This window comes from Nyctibius grandis, chromosome 2, assembly GCF_013368605.1.
Source record: "Nyctibius grandis isolate bNycGra1 chromosome 2, bNycGra1.pri, whole genome shotgun sequence".
In the NCBI taxonomy this organism is placed as follows: Eukaryota; Metazoa; Chordata; class Aves; order Nyctibiiformes; family Nyctibiidae; genus Nyctibius; species Nyctibius grandis.
The window spans coordinates 6,378,137-6,399,248 of NC_090659.1; the positions used below are offsets into that span (position 1 = coordinate 6,378,137).

At 43.5% G+C, this 21,112-nt stretch overlaps 1 protein-coding gene across 4 annotated transcripts in view; it reads left to right on the forward strand.

Annotated features, from left to right (window-relative positions):
* Positions 1-21,112, forward strand: part of VGLL3 (vestigial like family member 3) — a 108,317-nt gene that overhangs the window by 13,497 nt on the left and 73,708 nt on the right. For 3 of the 4 annotated variants that reach the window (XM_068425485.1, XM_068425486.1, XM_068425483.1), the window contains exons 3-4: positions 1,484-1,984; positions 8,886-12,362. In XM_068425485.1, the coding sequence (XP_068281586.1) occupies positions 1,484-1,984; positions 8,886-8,929 (545 nt within the window). In that variant the 3' untranslated portion in view covers positions 8,930-12,362. Of the gene's footprint in view, positions 1-1,483; positions 1,985-8,885; positions 12,363-21,112 lie in introns of those variants that run through there. The other variant, XM_068425484.1, reaches the window with a different exon arrangement.

Consider the following 21,112-nt stretch of genomic DNA (forward strand, 5'->3'; position numbering starts at 1 on the left):
AGCCTAAATCAAAGCCAACTGATGTGTGGAAAAATTTCTGTGATTTTAATGGATTTTAAAACAGATACATGAGTGTCCTAGTGATGCAGTCAGAAAACACTTTTACAGTTTTTGTTTCCAAAATATTTTTGTGTAAGCAAAGTTCAGAAGCAGGAGCGTTTGAAGAATCTGTTCATTCTCAATGGTGTCTGCACCCGAGACTCATTCCAGTTGCTTATTAAACAAAGCAAAACAAAAGGTCATTTAAAAAGAATATATAAATATTTTTGTAAATGTTATATGAGGAACAGAGGATTCCTCGCCTCATCAAATATTAAACTTCCCTGGCTTTATTTCTCCGTAGGCTATTTTTATGACTGTTCTTTCATCAGACTTGAAGTCCTGTATTTTTATGTTTCCATCTTCGACCAAAAAAAACCCCTATTTGAGGCGAGACATATTGCATGAAGCAGTACTTTCAAACATGAACTGGCACGAGGATTGCGAGAATGGAGATGCCAATACTTTCCTACACATCAAAAACACTTAACCGCCCCTTCAAAAGAGGAATTTTTAGAATGCGATTTCATAAGGTAGAAGTATTGGAATCCATTTAAATATAGGTTGAGCCCTAGCTGTAAGAAGTAGCAAGTCTTTTATTTCTCATGAAAACTTCTTTCAGTTACATAGATGTTTCTGCTTGTCTGATCCTACTGGGTGCAGGGCAACATGCTGTATTCTATAAGGGACTAACATAAGATGCATTAGATACGATCTTTATCCTGTCCAAGTGTGCACTTAGTTTGAGAAGATCTGGTATTCTTCTTTTAGCCAAATGTCTTCTATTCTGCAGTGTGACCCGGTTCTCTGTCCTCAGGAGCATTTACAGCTACAACAGCTGTCTTTCTAAGTGATGTGTTCTGCTTTGGTCAGGAGTTAGCCTCTCCTCATAATTCCTGTACCAAGATCCTGAGAGAGCTGCGACTCTTCAGCCTGAAGAAGAAAAGTCTTCTCAGGGAGGATCTTATCAATATACGTAAATACCTGATGGGAGGGAATGAAGACGGGGGAGCCAGGCTCTCCTCAGCAATGGTTGCTGATAGGACAAGAAGCAATAGGCATGAATTAGAAAACAGGAAATTCCATCTGAATACAAGAAAACAAGTTTCTTTTTTTTTTTTTTTTTTTTTAAAGAAGTTGCTGAGAGTGGCTAAACGCTGGAACAGGTTGCCCAGAGAGGTTGTGGAGTTTGGATCTCAGTCAAAATCTGACTGGACACAGTCCTGGACAACCTGCGCCAGGTGACCCCACTTGAGCAGGGGAGTTGGGCTAGATGATCTCAAGAGGTGCCCTCCCACTTCAACTGTCCTGTGATTTTGTAATTGCTGAGAAAGCTTGAGTTCAGTGTTAACAAATTTCAGAGAGCAGAAAATCATTGTAGGGTTTTTGTCATTAGATTTGTTATTCAGCTTCAGTTATACTTCATTTATCTCCTCTCTACCAGAAAGCTCAACAATTTCAAGCCAAAGGAGCAGTTTCCCAACTTCATTTTGGACCAGCTCTTATCAGCCTCCCCCTCCACCATGCTTAAGTGGAGTACACCCCGATTTCCCCGTTACTGCACCTGGCACCTTCCCAACACCAGATCCCAGCAGCTGGCCTGGACACGGCCTTCATCAGACTGCCCCACCTCCTCCCCCTGCTGCATCTGAATCCTGGCATTATCCTTTAGCATCTCAGGTGAGCCCTTCGTATGCACACATGCATGATGTGTACATGCATCGCCATCACCCTCATCCACACGTGCACCATCATCATCCCAGCTCGCACCGCGACCCCCGCTATGGGTCCCTCCTGATGCCTTCAGTCCGCGCAGCCAGGATTCCTGCTCCCCAGTGTGACGTGACAAAGACAGATCCCGCTGCTGTCACCAGTGCTACCTCAGCATGGGCTGGAGCCTTTCATGGAACGGTGGACATTGTGCCAAGTTTTGGGTTTGACACAGGTAAGATGGTTCAATTGTGTCTGTGACTTGTTTTAGCAGGAAGAATTTGAGCAAAGGAGTGGACTCCCTGCAGCTGAAGCAGGGCTTGTTCTCAGAGCCTTCTCCAAATATATTTCCAGGTGGGAATCCCTCCTGAAATTGCTGTCAGGGCAGACGAGCTGCGAAACCTCCAGCTCTCACTGCCTTTTGCAGAGAGACCTTTGTCTGCCTTGGACCCATTCAAGCCAAATGAGTTGTGACATGATATGCGTTTTTTGGTTTAAATCTTGTGGGAAATGGTTAATTAAACTTCCATGTGGAAGCTTCCAGCTTGTTCAGCTAGTTCATATGTGCATTCACCAAAATATAGCTCCAATGAGGACGAAACTAATAACTTGTCAGTACATGAGGATTGCGTCTTGCTCATCTGAATTGGAACAGATCAGCGTTTCCTTCCTGTGTACTATCCAGGTGTCACATAGAGAGTAGAGATGCTGGCTGAGCTGTGCTTGCTATCAAACTAAACTTTCTGTAGGGTCTAGGCAGAGGTCTGTGAATTACGTTCATTTTGCTGCAGGGTCTGTAGCCATAGGACAGCCTCCATAAACTACATCTGCATCTGCAAGCTTGGGCTGGCAGGCTCCCATCTCAGCAGCAGCCTAGCAGCCCTCGCTGTTCATAGTTGCTTGCGATGTGACCAGGTGATGGGTGACTAACAGCTTCCAGTGCATCCATCCTGGAGCTCATATGCCCTATTGAGGTGTCCATTTTCTGCTTGGTATTTATCTGGCCAGCAGCAATCCTTGTGTATTAGTACTTCTTAAACACGTTATGTTATTTATTAAGGAAATGCTAGGTTTGCATCTCTCTCTTCCTTTTTCCTTAAGGTATCTGTTTGTCTGTCTTCTTGATAGCTCTAGCTAACTGATTCAATGTGTGAGCAGCACTTCCTTGCTTTGCTCAGCATGCAGGGGAACAAAGACTTGGTGGAGAAAAAATGCCATTTCTTAAATATGAGATAATATGAACCTAAACTGCAATCATAACTGAGCTATCCTAAGACAAATTTCTACGTTCCCTTAATAGCAACTGGGAACCAATAATCGCTTCTAAATACCGTGTCACTTGCTATCTCAAGAAATTAAGATAAAGCGTAATAGGATTCTTGACACTGGACAGTTTTATATCTATTAATAACATTTCCAGCCATGCCAGTGATACAAGAGGAATTACATTTTGTGCTTTTGGGTATACAATGATAATCTGACAAGACTGGGATCTCGAGTTTTGCCTTTCTGACAAATTCCATAATGGGAGTGAGCTACCTTCTCTGAAGCGTGAGGAAACTGTCACTGCCACCGGTAAAGGGGTCGAGTCCCCTGGTCTGACAGGAGCCCCAACAGCCAGTCCAGCTCAAGAGTTCTGGTATTTAACTTACCTTTTGGGGATGGAGCCGAGAACTGCATAAGGGATTGTTAGTCAGGAGAAACCACTAGCTGGCTTAGGTGTAAATCCAGCCTAGTCTGTGAGTAGTTTCACTGCTGGGCAAGTTGGTTTGCTTACTGCTACTTTAGTAGGACGTCTAATAAACCAGGTGCTTTTTCTCTTTTCTGTAAGAGCATACTACCTCGAAAGGGACTATGGGTTCTAGCACTGCCTTGCAGGACTAATAAAGCCTTTGCTTGGCACTGCCTGGTCCTTGTGAAAGTCCTCGTGGAAGGGTACAGTTGGATGCTAATTTTGTTAGGATCCTTATTTGGCAGTGCTTAACAGTGGCTTGTTGTTGTATGCTCAGGGTGGGAGGCAGGGGTAAAGGCCTGAACAGTTAATTTCTGGCCCATTCCTGATGTGTGGGTTTTAGTCCATGAGTTCCTGTGGGGGAAAAGAAAGAGGGGAAATGTGTGACTGGTTTTCAGGAATGGGGGATCTCAGTGGACCAATGTCTCCCTTGTTTGTAACCATTCAAAATGGCAATGCACTGAAACACAACAGCAAAACCTTATCAGGTGGCCCCACTTTGGCACGTAAGGCTTTGAAAACAAGGGAGGAAGCAACAAAACACAGCAGGTAGTGGTAGCCTGTGACATTACAATTATTTGCCCTCTTACCCTGCACACTCATCTCTCCTGTGCTCTCCAAGGAGAGGCTTGCTGGGAAGGGCAGGAAGGCTCTGAGCTTCCTTTTCAGCTTGTACATTTGAGACAGACACTTTGGTGAAAGGCATTCAGAGTGTGATCATGGTGAAAAGAGGGACCTTAATTACCCCAGCATCTCGTGTGCATCTCAAATGGTGTCATCCCAGGGAAGGTGTGTTGTGCTGCGGGGAGAGGAGGGGGCTGCTGAAGCACCACACTGAGTTGCACCCAGCTCTCACCAGCATGGGTGAAGCTTTTCTTGGTCCATGTCCCCTCCAGGGGAGGATTATACTGGTTAAGTCCCCACATCACACAGAATTTCATTACATTTAACTCTAATGTGAGACAGCAATCTCAACAGAGAGGCTAAAACCTGAAGGGCCTGGAAGAGTGTACTGGCTTTCTGCAGCATAGAAGTGTTTCTCCAGAGTAGGGTTAAGGCCATAGTGGCACGAAAACTTCAGTTCTGGAAGTCTTTGCTCATATGTCCCTGGAGAATAAAAGACATCAACCTGTGGAGCTGTCAGTATATCAGATTCCAAGAGCTTCAGATGAGTTATATAAAAAAACTCATTTGGTAGAGACCTAAACACTGTTTTTCAGAGCCCTTCAGATATGAAAATGATTTCCCCCCTCGCTTACTGTGGGTCCCATTTCTTGTGCTACTGTCACATGCGATTATAGAAACATTTACAAAATTCCTCACGCTGAATTACATGGAATGATAATGTTGGGATCAGGGCAGGCTGGCTGTAATCTTACCCTCTTCCAGCTACATTGTTGCATCTCTGCCCCACTAAGCCAAATATTCGATCTCATGAATGGATGATGCTGAATCACTTCAAAGGTTAAGAGAGGGTTCCCCTTGCATGCACGGTATAGTTTGGGAATTTATGTTTCAGAACAGCTTGTGTGGGACATCAGCGTATCGCTGTTCATAGAGCTGACAAAGTATTGATCTGTCTTGCACATCTGTTTGAACTTACATGGTCCTGTTTTAGAGGATGAAGAGGGATTTAGCTACCTGATTCCCATTAAATGTGGCTTAATCCTCACATTGTGTGCTGCAAATTAACCCTTTTGGAAGCTGCTTTATTGGTACAAGTGGGATTAAAGAAAATGCTAGTTTGCATCAAAAAAACCTGTTAAAACCTGTTACGTTTGTGGCTGCTGGTATGCAGTGTCTTTCCAAAGCTGAAGTACCCAAGCTATAATGCTCAATATAAAAGAATGTTTTATATCAAGCATTGACATATTGATATAAGCACAACATGTTTGTGCTTTAGACCACAGTTCCCTGCCCCGCCGATGTCAAGCAAAGCGAGGTCAGCTCCTAACAGCATTGACAGCAGCTCACGGCATACAGAGGGCATTGCTGCAGCCGTAACACCACAGTGTAGGGGCTAAATCCTCGTGTTTACGTTAAGGGTGCACAAGCTGAGATGAGCACTTAAGACCAGGGAGGCGGGGAGGGGAACTGCTGCATTGGAGTGGAGCTGGTCAGTGTTCTCCTCAGCAGCAGGGCTCTAGGCAGTCCTGCACACCGGGCACTTCGGGTGGTGATTGGGATCCGGCTGCGCTGACAGCTGCCAGGTCTGCAGGCAGTCCTGCGGGGAGGAGAGCAGAGCAACTTGCCCTGCTGCTGCAGAGCCTCGGAGGATATCCTGTCCTGCTGTTGGACAGATGTGCTGGAGGAGGCTTCCTGTAGCCCCAGCACACTAAAAGCAGAGCAGGATTTTGGCATGTCTGAGGGCTGTAAGTCTATCTTAAAATTGAGGTGCACATCCTTTATCATGCAAAGTTATCCACATTGAGGTGCATAACTTTAAATTTAGGTGGATTAATCGACATCCTCTAGTCCTGGCTAACTATGGAAAGTCCACTTTTGGAAATGCCTGTATGTCAGTGTGTCACGCTGATTGTCAGTGTGCCACGGTAGATGCAGTCTACAACTACCTGAAGGGAGGTTGTAGTGGAGTGGGAGTCGGCCTCTTCTCCCGGGTAACTAGCGATAGGACAAGAAGACACAGCCTCAAGCTTCGCCAGGGGAGGTTCAGGTTGGACATTAGGAAGCCTTTCTTCTCAGAAAGGGTCATTAGACATTGGAATGGGCTGCCCAGGGAGGTGGTGGAGTCACCATCTCTGGAGGTGTTTAAGAAAAGCCTGGACATGGCACTTAGTGCCATGGTCTAGTTGACATGGTGGTGTCAGGGCAACGGTTGGACTCGATGATCCCAGAGGTCTCTTCCAGCCTGATTGATTCTGTGATTCTGTGATATGGAACTTGAGTGGTCAGTCTACTGCCTTCTGTAGAGTTGTCTCTGTTCGCACACACCCCACGAGTTTGGCACAACTCATTAAGTTTGTTTAGATGTTCCCACAGAACCTGCATTCTGCTCGTGTGGCAATCAGCTATAATGTTGGTGTCCCAGAGACGGGGAGTTGTGCTGGTGCGGCAATACTGACTCATGCAACGCAAGCGAGGATGTCTTTGCTAAGAGCAAAATGTTCTTGCAGCAGGCTGCAGGTGAAAGCTCTCTGTTACTAGCAGGGTTGCACTTGGATGACATATAAGGACTGCAGATAGCCTTGCCATGAAGGAGATGGGAATATAATGAGGAAAAGACATGGAAAGTGTTCCATGTTCAGTCTGTAACTAAGGCAACTTTGTTTTTTTGGATTGTTTTCTGTGGCTGTTTAGACTTAATAGCTATACCTTAAACCTCCTTGCTGTTTGTTGCAAAGACATCTAACTAGGAAGGAGGCTGTTCAGCTGGTTGCTACCATCAAGTGGGCATCCTCTTAAACAGGTGTGCATCAATTTTTTTTAAGCTGCTAGGAGCCATATAAATAACCTGTTTCTCTTCTCATCAGCTTCCATTGCCTCTGGTGGCCTTTAGTGCTCCCACTGGTGAACTTAAGTGACTTGCTTACGTTCTGAAAGGTTTCTGCTCTCTGACTTTTTTTGTTGTTGTCTTTGTTTAAAAAAATTGTAAACAGCAGGGAAAGATAACACAAAATTGTCAGCACTAACTTTGAGGGAGCTTTGAAGGAAACTAACAGCAGTTTATGGTGCCTCTGCCTGTGAATGATGCTGCCAGGAAAGCAAGTAACTCTTAAGCAACAAGGAGACATCCTCATTGGGTAAAGGGCTTCTGAACATGTTTTTATAGGCATGCTTTAGTTGAGGATATCCCAGTTTTTCCAATCTAAAGAAAGAGGTGCAAGTGCATGTGACATGGAGCTGACAGGCACTGAGCAGAGTTTGGCATGCTATACCTGTGTGCTCTGCTACCCAATCTGTTCACTGCTGGACACGCAAGTGGTAGGACACTGCTTGGGAATCCTCACATGGATAGAGCCATATGCTGTCATATTTTATGTGACTGTCAATTGCTTTGTAGCTCAATTCTGAAATTATGTTGATCATCATTAAAGATTTAACTGTTTGTACTCCTAAACCAAGGAGGTGGTGGTCAGACCTGAACCCATCATGCATCTTAGGCTTTCTGAAAACATAAGGATCTTCCTTTGTGTGTCACTATGTGATCAGATTTGGAAAAGAGAGATCCGTGTTTAGCACATGGATCTGTCAATTTTCACAGGTTGACAATCAAATGAACATGGAGCTTCAATGGTTGCAACATCATAGAGGTCTGGAGTTGCACCTATTTACATTAGTAGTGAAATTTGCCATAAATTCTTAGCATATCAGGTAGCTGATGCATTGGACTTGGTACACTATGTAGCAGGACAATATATAGCATTACACAGAGCAGAGCATCGCTGTCTATATAGCAGTGATGATTTATAGTGGGAAGTGCACCTTCATTTCACAAAATGTGATTTGCTTGGCTCAAAGTGCCAAGGGGCAGGTTTTAAATCAGTGAGTCCTAAGTGCCTTACTACCTCTTAAAATACGTGCCTGCACCTCTCTGCTTTCTACTTTCCCTACAAAGGAGCAAGAATGTATCTTCTTTGGGAAGTTTCATCCTCACCTCCCCCTCTATTGTCTGGATTTTAGGTATACACCCTGTTGGGTGTAAATCTAGTGAAGATTGAATCCCTCTGGAGCAGAGAAATCCCAGATTGTAACACAGGTTCCAAGTCTATAATGCTGAAGCCACAACATAGCACCACATTTATTAGATAGTCCTCACTTTTTATAAAGGAAAATGTTAGAGGAACTCATAACAAATGCAAGCTGAAAATCATTAATTTTTCCCATGTGGAAGCACTAGCCATTCTTGGCTAAAAATCTGACGCTCTGTAGGTGAAATTATTTGGGTTTTTTTTTACTTGCTGCAGGAACATTTTCTCTCTCTCCTCTGTAAGGTGAAATACCATAGAAACTGTGATCCTAACGTGTCACAGGCCTTTTCTAAAAGAGATACAGTCTGTGGCTGGCCCCTAACAGGAAAAATTATTCTGTTGCATGCCTTGTGCAACAGGTATGTCTGTGCAGGCCTTGCTGGAGGATGTTTTTCATGTCATGCCATGCTCCAGACGAGGCCAAAGCGAGGAAGCGCACACAGGATTTTATCAGCATTCCCAAACTGCTTGAGCCAGTCTAAAACTTAAATGTGGTTTAAGCTTATTCCACATGAACTATAAAATTGTGGGCAATATCAATGTAACTAACAAGCCCACCAGGTTGGTAAATTGTGGGTTTTTTTTTTCTTTTTTTTTAAATCAAAAATGTTTATTCTTATTTCAGTTGCGTGGGGAAGGGGAGGAAAAAGCTGTATCAAACTTTAATATTTTTTTTTTCTTTTCTTGAAATGTAGGTCTACAGCATCAGGACAAGAGCAAGGAAACTTCTTGGTTCTGAAGTTCAGCTAAATTAAGACCAGCTAGAGCTGGAGTAAGCGCAGCTGGGCGGGCCATGTAACAGTTGTTGACTCCTTCTGCATGGGGCAAAGGACATCATGAAGAGCCAATCATTCTGGTTTTGCTAATGAGCCTTTTGTTTGTAAGGCCATTTATGGGTCCCACAGTGTTGGAAAAAATACAAACCCCTAACTTTTCTTTCTTTCCTCATCTGAGCCTGCTGCAGCTGGGCAACCTAACTCCTTTCTGCTCCTTTAACAGTGTTTTGTTTTGTTCAGCTTGATATTTTTATGAACAGTCTCAATTGTCAGGAAAAAGACTCTCCCTTGACTACAGTGCGCCTCCTTTCAGGAATACAGTATTTTGTAGCTCTTTGTGCATCTATTTTTGTAGAAATACAGAAAGTTTGGGTAAGGATTGATGGGCTATTTTAGGATGACATATTTTTTTTAAAATATTGTAAAATTGTTAAGTTCTGTTTAAAGAACTTGCTCTCAGAGAAGCACTGGCAAAAAATGTATAAAATGCTATTTTTAGATGTCTGTGATGTGTTTGTGCATCTTGGTTTTTTGTTTTGTTACCTCAAATGTCTATCTTTCTTTTTAAAGAGCTAAACACTCCTCGTTCCCACATTACTAGATTTGGATGGTTTTTTTGTCCTTTTGTTCTAGCTTAAGCAAGTATAATTCGCACCTAAAGTTTCAGCCAAATACTTTTCCTGCTGGTGTTAGATTGTACTAAGTGTGTTTTTATTTTCTTGCATCTAAAGGTGGCTTTGTGCTGTGCTGATTGTCAGAAACTTGCAAACACCTTTAGCGTGGAACAAAGCCTGGGGTTACAGGAACTGCATTTCCAACCCAAGCATTCTTTCAAAATGGACCAAATTCTTTTATGGATTTAAATCAGACACGAGTTTGGGCCTGATACATCATTCATTGAAGCTGTTGAACACAGTCCCCTATGGGTTATGTTTCAGGCCCTCATAGTGCTCATAAATATCAATATACTCTTATTTTAACTCACGAGGCAGGACTTTCAGTTAAGCCATTTCAAGGGTGGTAACTTTTAATATCAATATTCAGGAAAGAAATGTCAGTTTTATAAAAACATGTGACTTGTGGAAGCAAAATGTTTTCAACTAGCCTAATCTGTCTGCTGAGCACCTCAAGGAAAGCACTGAAATTTTCAGCTCCTGTTGACTTCACAATCTGTTTGTCTAACCTGAGATTTGCTGTGGGCCTTCCTAGACCCCAGGTGCAGCTCTTGAATTTGTAAGAAGCTGCACGTGCTCAGCCTGCACAAATTCATGCTTGGCTGCTGTCTGGATAAGAATCTAAACTTGGAAACGATGTGGCCACGTCTAGCCACAGCGCTCTGCAATGTTTTTGGGGAACCTCATTTCTGGCCTGGGCCTTGGGTCTGACTTGCATAATCAGGACTGTAGTTGAAGCCAAGGTGAGCATGATGCAATCCTGAATAAGGGCTGCAAGATTACCCTTGACAGCCCCAGTCCTGTGATGGGCTGGAGCTGGGTCAGCCCCCATGCCCAACCCTAGTGACTCCAGTGTGAGTGTCAGCATGTGCTTAGGTGGGGCTGAGCACAGGATTGGGGCCCGGGTTGCCAGGTCCTAGCTATTGCTTGGAGATGTTGCCTTTCTGCTCTGTGCAGCCAGGGTCCCTCGGAAATGTTTCCCAAGGCTCTTGTAACCTGTTATATTTCTGTTACCACTGTTTTCAGACATCCCTGTCTGAAATACAAACCAGCTAAATGGAAACCAAGACATAAACACATGGCTGAGATAAGAAACACTTTAATTTTAAGGCAACGAGCATTGTAAATGTAGGTTTGTCAGGTGGAGACCACATGGATCTGCGTGTGAAAGGGGAGGGGGAGTGTTGGGATGTGCATGCCATGGTGAGGTTCAGGCCTCCCTCTCTGCACTGCTGCTTCTCTCCAGGCTTTTTGAACTTGCTCCTATGAGGTGTTGAGTTTTCTCTCTTGCCACGTGAGAGGGCTTGACATGCTGGCACTGGAGGCATTAGGATTATGTCACAATTTGGCAAGGCCCTTAAGTGCCTACCTCGATGATTTGAAGTATGAGACAACATAAAAGTGCTGAATGGACTATGCTTAAATATTACTTTAAAATAGTAGGTTTGTAGTTTCTCTGTTGGGATGCTGAATTAAATGTGATGGGGTTGTTTTTCCTCATCTTTATAGTCCATCAGCATTACTTCCTCTTAATAAATTTCACTCTCATGACAATTCTGTATATTATTGCTGCTCTCATGGAGGTAGCTCCTCAATTTGTCAATGAATTTGTGATGCAATGGGAAAACTGTATAGGAGGGAACACAGTAATAGCTGCCATGGTTCACTTTCTTATCAGGACAGTAGAGTTCAGAAAATGTCTCAAGAATGAGAGTCCTGACTTAGGAATTCTGACAGTATTAGAAATACTGGGAGGAAAAATATCCAAGCTTTTTTTAAATTTTTTTTTTTTAGTTTTTTCTGGACTTCACAAAGCTGGAAGGCAAAGAGGCAATGTATCCTCTTTGAACTTCAGGGCTGGAGAGTTTGGGTGTCAGGGGGAGCAAAAGAAAAGGCAACATTTCTTTTTGAGGTGTAGTGTGTTTGACTTCCTGAAATAGTTTAAAGTCTAGCAAGAGCAGTTAGTTCATTGCCTTCCTCTTTGCAAGTTCAGATGATGAGGGACCTCCTCCTGTTCCCTATAGATGTCAAAGCAGAATGGGACAGGAAAAAACAGGCCCACGGTTTGCACTGGAATCCCTTTCTGGATTGTTTTATTGAGTTGATGGGTAGTGGGGATTAAGATGTGGTGAAGCTATTGCCTCTTCCACCTTGAGGACTACTGTTATGTGCCCAGTTTCCACTGCTGAAGCTGTGAGTGTGCTTAAGGAACTTCTGTTGCTCTGCAGGCTCTGGGAGACAAGTGCCAGTAAAAACCTGCTGTTGTCTATAGCCATTCATGCACCAGCCAATCGACTTTGAAAGTCAAATAAATTATTTTTTTTTCTCAGTCACTAACCATCCCCCGTACTAACAAGCGAGTTCAAAGTAAAAGCACAAGTGCATAGCAGTAGCCTTACTTCTATGATTTGAAGGATGGGAAAGAAAAAATCATTCCCTGTGACAAACTTTTAAGTTAAATTCAGCAGATTTACTTCCCTCTCCCCCCCCCGCCCCCCGCACACTTACACACACGCACAAATGTGCTTATGAGAAGCAGATGCTACAATGGTTTTGTTCTTGAAAGAGGAGGGGAGCGCTTGCTCACGACGTTGCTGTTATGGAGAGTTCGTGGCAATGAGAAAGAAACAGAAATGTTAAGACTGCTTGTGTTTTCGCAGATAGAAAAAAAAAAAAAGGCCCTTAAAATCAGGTCACAGACAAGTTATGTGTCTTAACGCATTACTAAAGGAGTTGTTTCATTCTTTTTGTGTGTGGTGAGTTCTGGTGCTGTCCCAAGAAAGTGGATGATTCATTTTGTGAGGAATTATAAAACATGATGTACTATTTCTGGGAGAACATAGGGGAATTATTGTTTTATTTCAAGAAAATATGCATACTAAACTGCTTAAAGTTGTCCAGGATTTGAGTTTATTCCTATTAATGTTGAGAAATCTGCTGTCAATTTTTGTGTCTTCATTTGAAGACTAGGAGGGTTCAAGTTGTCCACTAGTTTTTGAAAAGGAGGTACCAGTTTGTTTCAACTGGGCATTTCGATCCCAACAAGATGATAGAATAGTGCAGCTACTGACCACCCAGCAGATTTGATTTCTGGAGAGCTGGATAAGCTACACTTGGCAATGGTAAAATGCACTTTGTTCTGATTCCTCTCCTCACCAGACACACAACTTCAGTTACCAGTTTATCAGTTACCTCCTTCGTAGTGTGAAGATCTTCGGTGAATGGCAGTTTTCTCTCAGTCATCTACTTTGCCTCAAAACGTGCTTTCCAGGATGAATCTCTGATCACAGCTTTCAGAGGGAGCAGAGGTTGTGGGAGGGGAGTGTCACATTTCCCCCCACCTGCGCTTAGGATCAACTTGCCTGTACCCAGCCTTTGTTTCCAGGCTGTTGTGTATGTCTTGCTCTCCTCCCACAGTTCCTTATGTGTATGTATATGTATATATTTATATATATGTATATACACACACGTAGCTATACCTGATTCCCCCCATTCCACCCTCATGCTTCAAATGCACAATCCTTTGGAAATGAAGTGAATGACATCACTAAATCTCATCTGAGACTGAGAAAATGTAGGCATTTTATTGCGTTCTCTGTAACCTCAGGAGTGAATGGAATTTTTCCGTATTGTAAACAACCAAAAACAACAACAAAAACCCAACAGAAAAAAATACCTTTCAAAACCCTGTTTTGTTGTATCTGTAAAGAGGACCATGAAGTCAGCAGAGTTATGTGAGAGGTGCAATATATTGCCTTTCAGCACACAAGCATATCTTTTTGAATATGATTCTTTTAATTACTTTCAGGTACAAGTTTTTCTCCATATCAATGGACCAGCAACGTATATTTCTTATAAATGATTTAGAAAAATATATATTTTTAAAATTGACTTCTTGGCTTTAATATGTCAGCCTTTGAGCTTTTAAAGGGTATTTGGATGATAAATATTGTTTGTGTGTGGATTTTTAAAAAAAGTTGATGCATGTTGTTTGCAACTGAAATCTCATGTAAAGTAGGAAGGTATTTAAAAATAAATACTGCTTTTACATGTTAGCCCTATGGGCACAATCTGACAGTTGTGATGCAGGAAGATGTCCACTTAAAGACAAAGAGACTCTTGCCTGAGCAAGGTCAAAATCCAGTCCCTGTAACGGGAGAGGCAGGAGCAATCTTCTTGTAAAGGTTGAGCTGGTAGAGCTGTGAGCAGAGATGATCCTCTCCAGCATTGTATGTACGTGGTTGGGCAGCCACTGCTCAGCATATTAAAATTAGGTGGTGGTGGTGGCAGGTTTACACTTGTCCTGTCTTATGGGGTGAACTGGTTGCCAAGGGGAATTAGAGATGTCCCTGGAAACCTGTGTTTTAGCTGCCCTTGGTCTGCACAGTGCCCATGAGCCTCTCCCTGTTCTTGCTCTGCAGTTTTCCACGATGGGACCTGTGAAAGCTGGGCTGGAGTTATCTGTGAAATGCAGGATGTTTTTACCTCCCAATAAAGATAGTTTAGGGATGGGGGTAATTAAAACATCACAGTTATCTCATACACCTGCTCAAAGGCTCAAGCCTTCTAGATGGATCAGCTGTGCATCATTGATGATGGCCGTTTGTGTACAGGAGCCCGAATACTGCTTCCTTCGCTTGGTGTCTTTGGAAATCTTCAATGGCATTGAGATCATTGGGACCAGCCTTGAATGCCTAAATTGCAGTCCAGCACTGGCTGGCAGAGCGTGGTGGCCTAGGGTTTGCTCCAACATTGGTGGACATCACTTGGAATCAGCATTGGTTCTGGTGAGCTTGGGCTCAGGTGACTAGTACCTATAGACAACTGGTATTTATAGCAGTTGAGGTTTACAGTAATCTAGTAAAGTATCTGCAGAACTATGCTGCACTTTCCCTGCTAGCTGTTTGTAGCTGTTGTTTAAAACTGTCAGTCAAATCAGGGTCCCTCTCCTCCCCCCACCTGTTTTCCAACCCTATTTCCCTCAAAAGTCCATTGAATTTTTTGCCCCTCTCATCAAAACTGATGAGGGGGCTTTGTATAAAGAAAAGTGTCACTGTTTTAATTACTGAATAAATAATTTAATGTGAATTTTGTTATATTTTTTATGTAGCATTTTTGGTTTGGTCTGTATTTCTCAACAATTAGCTAATGCTTTCTTTTCATTCTTATGCAACTGAAGAACTCATAAATCTCTTTGTAAATTACAACATCCTGAGTTTCTATTTTTTTCATGAGATTAATTTTTAGAGCCAAGGGTTTGTCTTCTCTTGAAAACGTTGTAAAACAAGTGTTCTAAACCAGTTCTCTGCTAAAATTGGATGGAGTGGAAGCCTAGATCAAAGGGATTTCAAACAGGGCTCTCATGAAGGCACTAGATTTCCATTTCAGATACTGTCAATTGCTTCTGCTACAATGTCTTCTTTTAAGTTCCATTAACACTAGAGGCTCTTTTACCATCAGACCTAGTAGAATGACTACCTGCCACTTCTTAGTGTAAGACCCTTGTTGATTTTGTAATTTTCTGGCAGTTTTGAGAGTCATCAAGTAGAGACTTCCCATGCAGGTTATTATCTCCAATTGACTTTTTTTGGCAAAGTTCAGTGATTCCCACTAAGGAGGTAAATTTGCCCTTGCTAAAATTATTTTAAATTGTTTAATTAAGAAATGTTTGCATGTCTATGTTCTGGCTCAAGGGCTGATGGTTTAGTGTTTTGGTCACAGATACATCATTTGCTGTTCCAATAGAGAGGGAAAAAAAACCTCCAAACTTTGGCCAAGCACTGAGCTTTTGAAAAATTGCCACTTGCATGCAATCAGCAGGGAGCTGTTAAAGAGTTTAGTTGCAAAATCCTGTGAAGATCCTGACCATATGGGATGTACTCTGTTTCAGCACATCAGGAGATGAGCAGGATTTTCCCCATACGTCCTGCTCCAGGCCCTGTTTCCAGGACCAGACAGCAAGCAGGGTGCTTTTTCTCTGCAAGGAATCACCTTGTTCTTCTTTCCTAGGCTGTGAAGTAGAGATGGAGAGACCTGCCAGACAGAAACTCAAGGAGAGGAAGGCCAGGAAAGGAGGAGACTGGGTTCAAAAGCTTCCTGTAGGAGAAAATGGGGTTGGGAGCTACTGGGAGAGAAGCAGTCTCCATGGACAGTGGAGATGAAGATGGGATGCAGACCACTGAAAAATGAGCAAATAATGCCTAACGGTTGCTTGGCTATTACATGAAAGACATAGAGGGGGATGTGACAGCCATCAAAAAATACCAGAATAATGTGAGGACTCAGAAATTTGGTGTAAACTAAGTGTCAAGGAAAACGTAGGGTAAACACTACAGGAAATTTCTTTCTTTGAAGTGAGCTGTGTACACTGTGGTTTAGCCTGTGAGAAAAGATGTGGGAGCCTGTTTTTTTGAGACAATCACAATTATCCCCACTGAAGCAATTGTATTTTAGGAAGCAAGAGTGGGTTAAGCCAGGGGATGAGCTAGCTGAAGTGATTTTTCTTCTCCCTGTAACTTCTACTGCTCTCACCAGAGTAGGGCTCCAGCTGTGTTGTCCCACACCTGAGTTTCCAGGTGCTCATGGGGATTATTTTTATGTGCTCTCTCTGTGTCAAGAAATGAGAGCAGGGGAAGTGATGCTCAAGAGTAAGCATGGTTTTGTGGCTGATTTTATTCGTGATGATCCATGTCCTCCGTTTAATGTGTCAGTTGACTTTAGTGCCCTTAACGCCCATCAAGAATCTCATCAGTTACATCTGGATAAGTCTCATTTTGGGTGTTATCAGCTGGAAACTGGGTCCAGCCTGGTGCCTGGGGGGTGTGCTTCCCTCAGAGCCAGGATCCAGCCGGGTGACCTCAGCAGTGCTCAGCCCACCTGACGTGGGGGAAATGCCACAGAAAATGTGACGAGTGGGGCTGGCACCCTCCGTGCTGGTGAGGGGGGCGAGCATGGCTGGGGGCCAGCTGCTGGGGCTGGGGCTGGCTGGCCCCAGTGGGACAGGGTTACCATCAGTCCTTCATGGAGACCCCAGGCGTGGTGAGGCCAGTCATCCCGGCAGGACCTCAGACTCCAAGGGGTTATGCTGCCTGCATGACGTGGGAGGCCGGGTGGGGACCAAGACATCTGGTGAGAATTCCTCACGGCTGAGCTGTGCGTTGGGCTGGGATGCCGATTAATTTAGCTGATTTCTTTTTTGGGGTTGTGGGGAGGAGGAGGGAGACTGGATGCCACAGCCTTCCAGTAATTGTCTCTCCTTCAGAGTATCACTTTTGCTTTCTTTGAAGACAAGTGAGAAATGATATTTAAAAAAACCAAAACAACAAACCAACACCAGGAACTACACCAATGTCTTTGCCTTGACAATAAATGTACATCTGCAACAATTTATCACTATGGGAAAATGAGCGGGTAATAAAGTTTTGATGTTGGCTGTTGCATGTACAGAGGTATCACAGGCTTTGAAAATGATTTGTTATGTGAATGCCCATAGTAGCACCAAGGTTCAAAGGGAGGTGGTTTGTTTTTCATGCCCATTTAGTTATGAATAACACCAGCTCTAATTTCCTCCTCCCACCAGCAAGCAGAGAGTCCTACATTGGAAGCCAAATATAGCAACAAAGATTTCTATATCTGGCCAAAACCAAAAAATCTGTTTCCTTTTAAGAAATAACACTCTATTCTTTTCTGATGGAGATGGATAAAGAGAGAATTCAACCTTAAGGAAGCCAGTTTCTCAGTGGGAAACTCCCTAGTCTCTCCTGAATGCCCAGCATAAAAGGTATGCACTTATTTTTTGGCCTCTATGTAGAAGCCAATGGGGGCACTTCTGTAGAGCGCCATCAGTAAAGCACTTGGGGTGGCAGTCTGGATAAATCTTCCCCACTCACTGGTGTGCCTTTTCTGCCCTGCTTTGTCTGTCTTCTGAGCAACAGAGCCAATGCTGAATGGGAACTCCATGAGTGGCACAATTACCCCTGCTTTTTCTTCACCCTTTTCTTTCTGGTTTGCTTTTGTGAAGTTAATTCCTTGGCCCTGATGGACAGACCCCTGCTCCACCCAGCAAGTAAGCTCGATGAGGCGGTGTGGAGCAGCAGCATTGCCCCACACTCCCTTCCTCCTTGATTTTCTCACCAGGGGAGTACACGGGAAGCCAGCCCTTTGCTCTTTCCCAGGGCCAGACTTTCGAGTTGTGCAGTGCCCACAGAGGGTGACCAGGGACAGTGGGGCTGCCTAGTTCCCTGCCTGGCTGGTTGGGCTGGAAGAAAAGGGTTGTTTCACAAATAAAAACCAGAAATGTTTGTGGCCAAATGCTTTCTCAGGTAATCATTTGACCTTTTCTGAATTGGAGCTAATGCCATTTGAAGATGAGCATGTCCATGGGTGTCACTCTACCTGTTTTTAAGCTGGAATATGAACAGCTGTTTTTAAGCTGGAGGCAACATCCCCCTGCCCCTCCACCTCTTTCTCATCTTGAGCAGTTTCTTTGACTGCTCTACACCATCTGAGGAAGGCTATTTAGCCTTTCCTTAGAAGGATTTATTCCCATTCCAACCCACCCCCACCACCCACTCATAAGCAACTGGTATCTGTGATATGTGAGAAAAAAAATCCCTTTCTTTAATGTACCGGCTGTCCTTGTTTCAGAAGTGTTGCCTCATTCATTTTCAGAGTGCTTGGCTGAAGGCCTTTGCTGTAAGGTGAATACTTCAGGATTATAGAGTTAGTTCTTCCTCCTTTCGAAACCTGGGATGTTTTTTTGTTGACTTCAGTAGAAGCAGCCTTGGACCCCTGATGCATTTTAAAAACAATGCAGGGAAGTGTCATCCAGTGAATATATTTGCACTGGATCTGTTCTGCCAGACATGTTACTGATGGAGTTTTAAATAAACACAGGGATGTTTGGAAATATTTTGTGTATGTAAATATGTAAAATATGCAAAACAAAGCTAACAGCTGTGGGGTGTACTCATTGCTCACGTGAGGAGGCTTTGTGTAATGGTTTTTTTCCATCATCTCTTTTTTTAAGCATCTGTGTCTGTTCCAAGATAATCACTTCTCTGTGATTCCCACTGGACAAAGAGGGAGGAGGCTGAATGGGCCTATGTGATGTCCTAAAGTCTGCCTGAACTTCTATGAAGGACCTCCTACTGTATGGTGAAACCTGCTTTCCAGAGAGCACAGGAGCACATACCCTGAGGGCAGCACACAGCAATTGCTGTCCATTAGAGGTGGGATGGTGCCTAGGTCTGATTGAGCTTGGCCTTTCAAGAACAGTAATGCAAGACACAACATGGTAGCACACAGCATTTGCGCCCATCCTCGGGTGCTTCGTAACTAGCCTGACAAAAGCATTAGTCACTGGTGTATGAGTCTTAATTTCCCGAACTGAATCTGTTGCTTAGGAAAGGGTGACAGTTTTGCAGCCTCAAGTCCTTTATTTAGCCAGGGAGAGCTGAAGCCTACGTACGCATGTGATCCTACTGACGACTTTGGGAGAACTGCAGTAAGAAGAAAAGTTACCCAGAACAAGCTCAGTCCATAGCACTACTGGGCTCTTCACATATTTTTTTTTTTTAAATTAAACAGCATGCTGCTTTTTAGACATCCTTTCAGAGAGGATAATTCATCCTCTATGCACAAGAAGTCTCTGCATTGCTTCTGAATTCTACAGGATATTTTGTGTGACTTAGCCACCTGTTTTTTTTTAATGATTTTTTTTCCACCCTTATCCTTGCTCTTGTTTTCCAGTTCCACTGCTTTAAGGGCAGTCTTCCAAACTCCTAGCTGTCTGGCAATACAGCTGTCCAGGGACACAGCACAGCGACTGTGTCACACAGTGCATGGCAAGTTTGACCTGTCCATAAGCCGTGATGCTTGGACTTGTGGAAGTCAGAAGGTGCGATACAAGTACGAGCTCCATTTGTTTGTTTGGTGGTTTCAGTCACAGCAAATGGAAGTGCTTGGCAGGAGCAACAGCCCTGGGTAAAGGGCAAAGGGGAAGTGGAGCGTCGTTCAGCAGGATCCCAGGAGACATTCTGGCTCCCTCAGAAAAAGCCGCACTTACTCTGGCAAGTGAAATGGCTTAAGTGCATCCTACAGAGACCTGCTGCTGCTTTTTCTCCTTGCTCCCAGTTAGCCTAGCTGGCCTTTTTGCCATGCTATCAATGACATTTCTGTGTGAATGAACAGGCCTGAGGGGATCTTTATGAGATCTAGTACTGTTAGGAACCTCATCCCCACCTTACCTGTGTCCTAATGCAAAAAAACACCACCATGAGGACAGGACACTCTGGCAATCTATAGCATTTTACAATGCCTTAATGCTGTATTCTCCTAGTTTAAAAAGTGACAGGTTCCTTAACTCTCATTTCCTCAGCTCTCGTTCCAGGTGACATCTTCCAGTGATGGCGTATATTCTACCACCAGTTTCCCCTTGCAGTAACTGGAAATTGCTACCAGCCTGGATGATGCATTAAAGTCTTTGAGGCCACTGCCAAAGCCCATGACTTGAAAAAAAATTACTGTTTTGTGGCTCATATATAGCTTGGTTAATTTTCTGTTGTTTTCTGTGATGGAGAAATAGTTGCTTTTTGTATGAAAATAGGCACCAAAAGACCAGAGCACCCTACTTGTGCAGAGAGCCCCAAACATGGGTGAGCCAAGCGGAGACTCAGAGGCAGAAACAACTCAAGAACAGGGCACTGAACTTCCCACTTTCCCCCTCACTGCAATGTCTGTGTGTTGTCCTGAAGAGACCAGCACAAGAGATGCCATTTCATTCTTCATTGCAAAGCAGCATTTGCAATGCAGGGGGTGGCTAACAAACAGGGAATGACATAATTTTTTTTATTTGGATTTGAAACTTAAAGAAGCTTAGAGGAACACTGAAACTAAGTAGGATCCTCAAGCTTCAAATCTACCCCTTCAGAAATTATTCCCTTCTAGTTTTTTGGACTGTATTTCAGTGATTCTTAACAAAGGTTCTCCTTAGTACAGGAGAAAAAGTAGCTGCCATCAATGACAGACATTGCTGATTATTTTTCATGTGGCTGCTGATTTGAAAAGGTCTGAGAAGAAGAATAGGGAACCCAGATCAACTGGTAAAACCTCCAGTTCTCCCATGCACGTTTAATTCATCATTGCAAGGACTCTTCTGCAAATCTCAAACCTGCTATTTTCTTTATATGAAATCAGCAATCATTATAATTTCATCTCAGCTGGAATATTATTTTCCCCCTTTTTTTTTTTTTCTTCTCCTTTTGATGGATCAAATTTAAACCATCTGCAGGCAGATGGAAAGGAAAAGTGGAATTATTGTTTTCACCAAAAAATTTGCAGCTGTCAGGGTGTGTTTGACACAAGCCTGATGGCTGAAAACAAAGACAGGACACATTGTCCCGGCTGGATATCAGAGAGCATAAAAACTCTTCATGGCCAGCTCTTACTTGGACAACTTGGGGCTAAATGAGG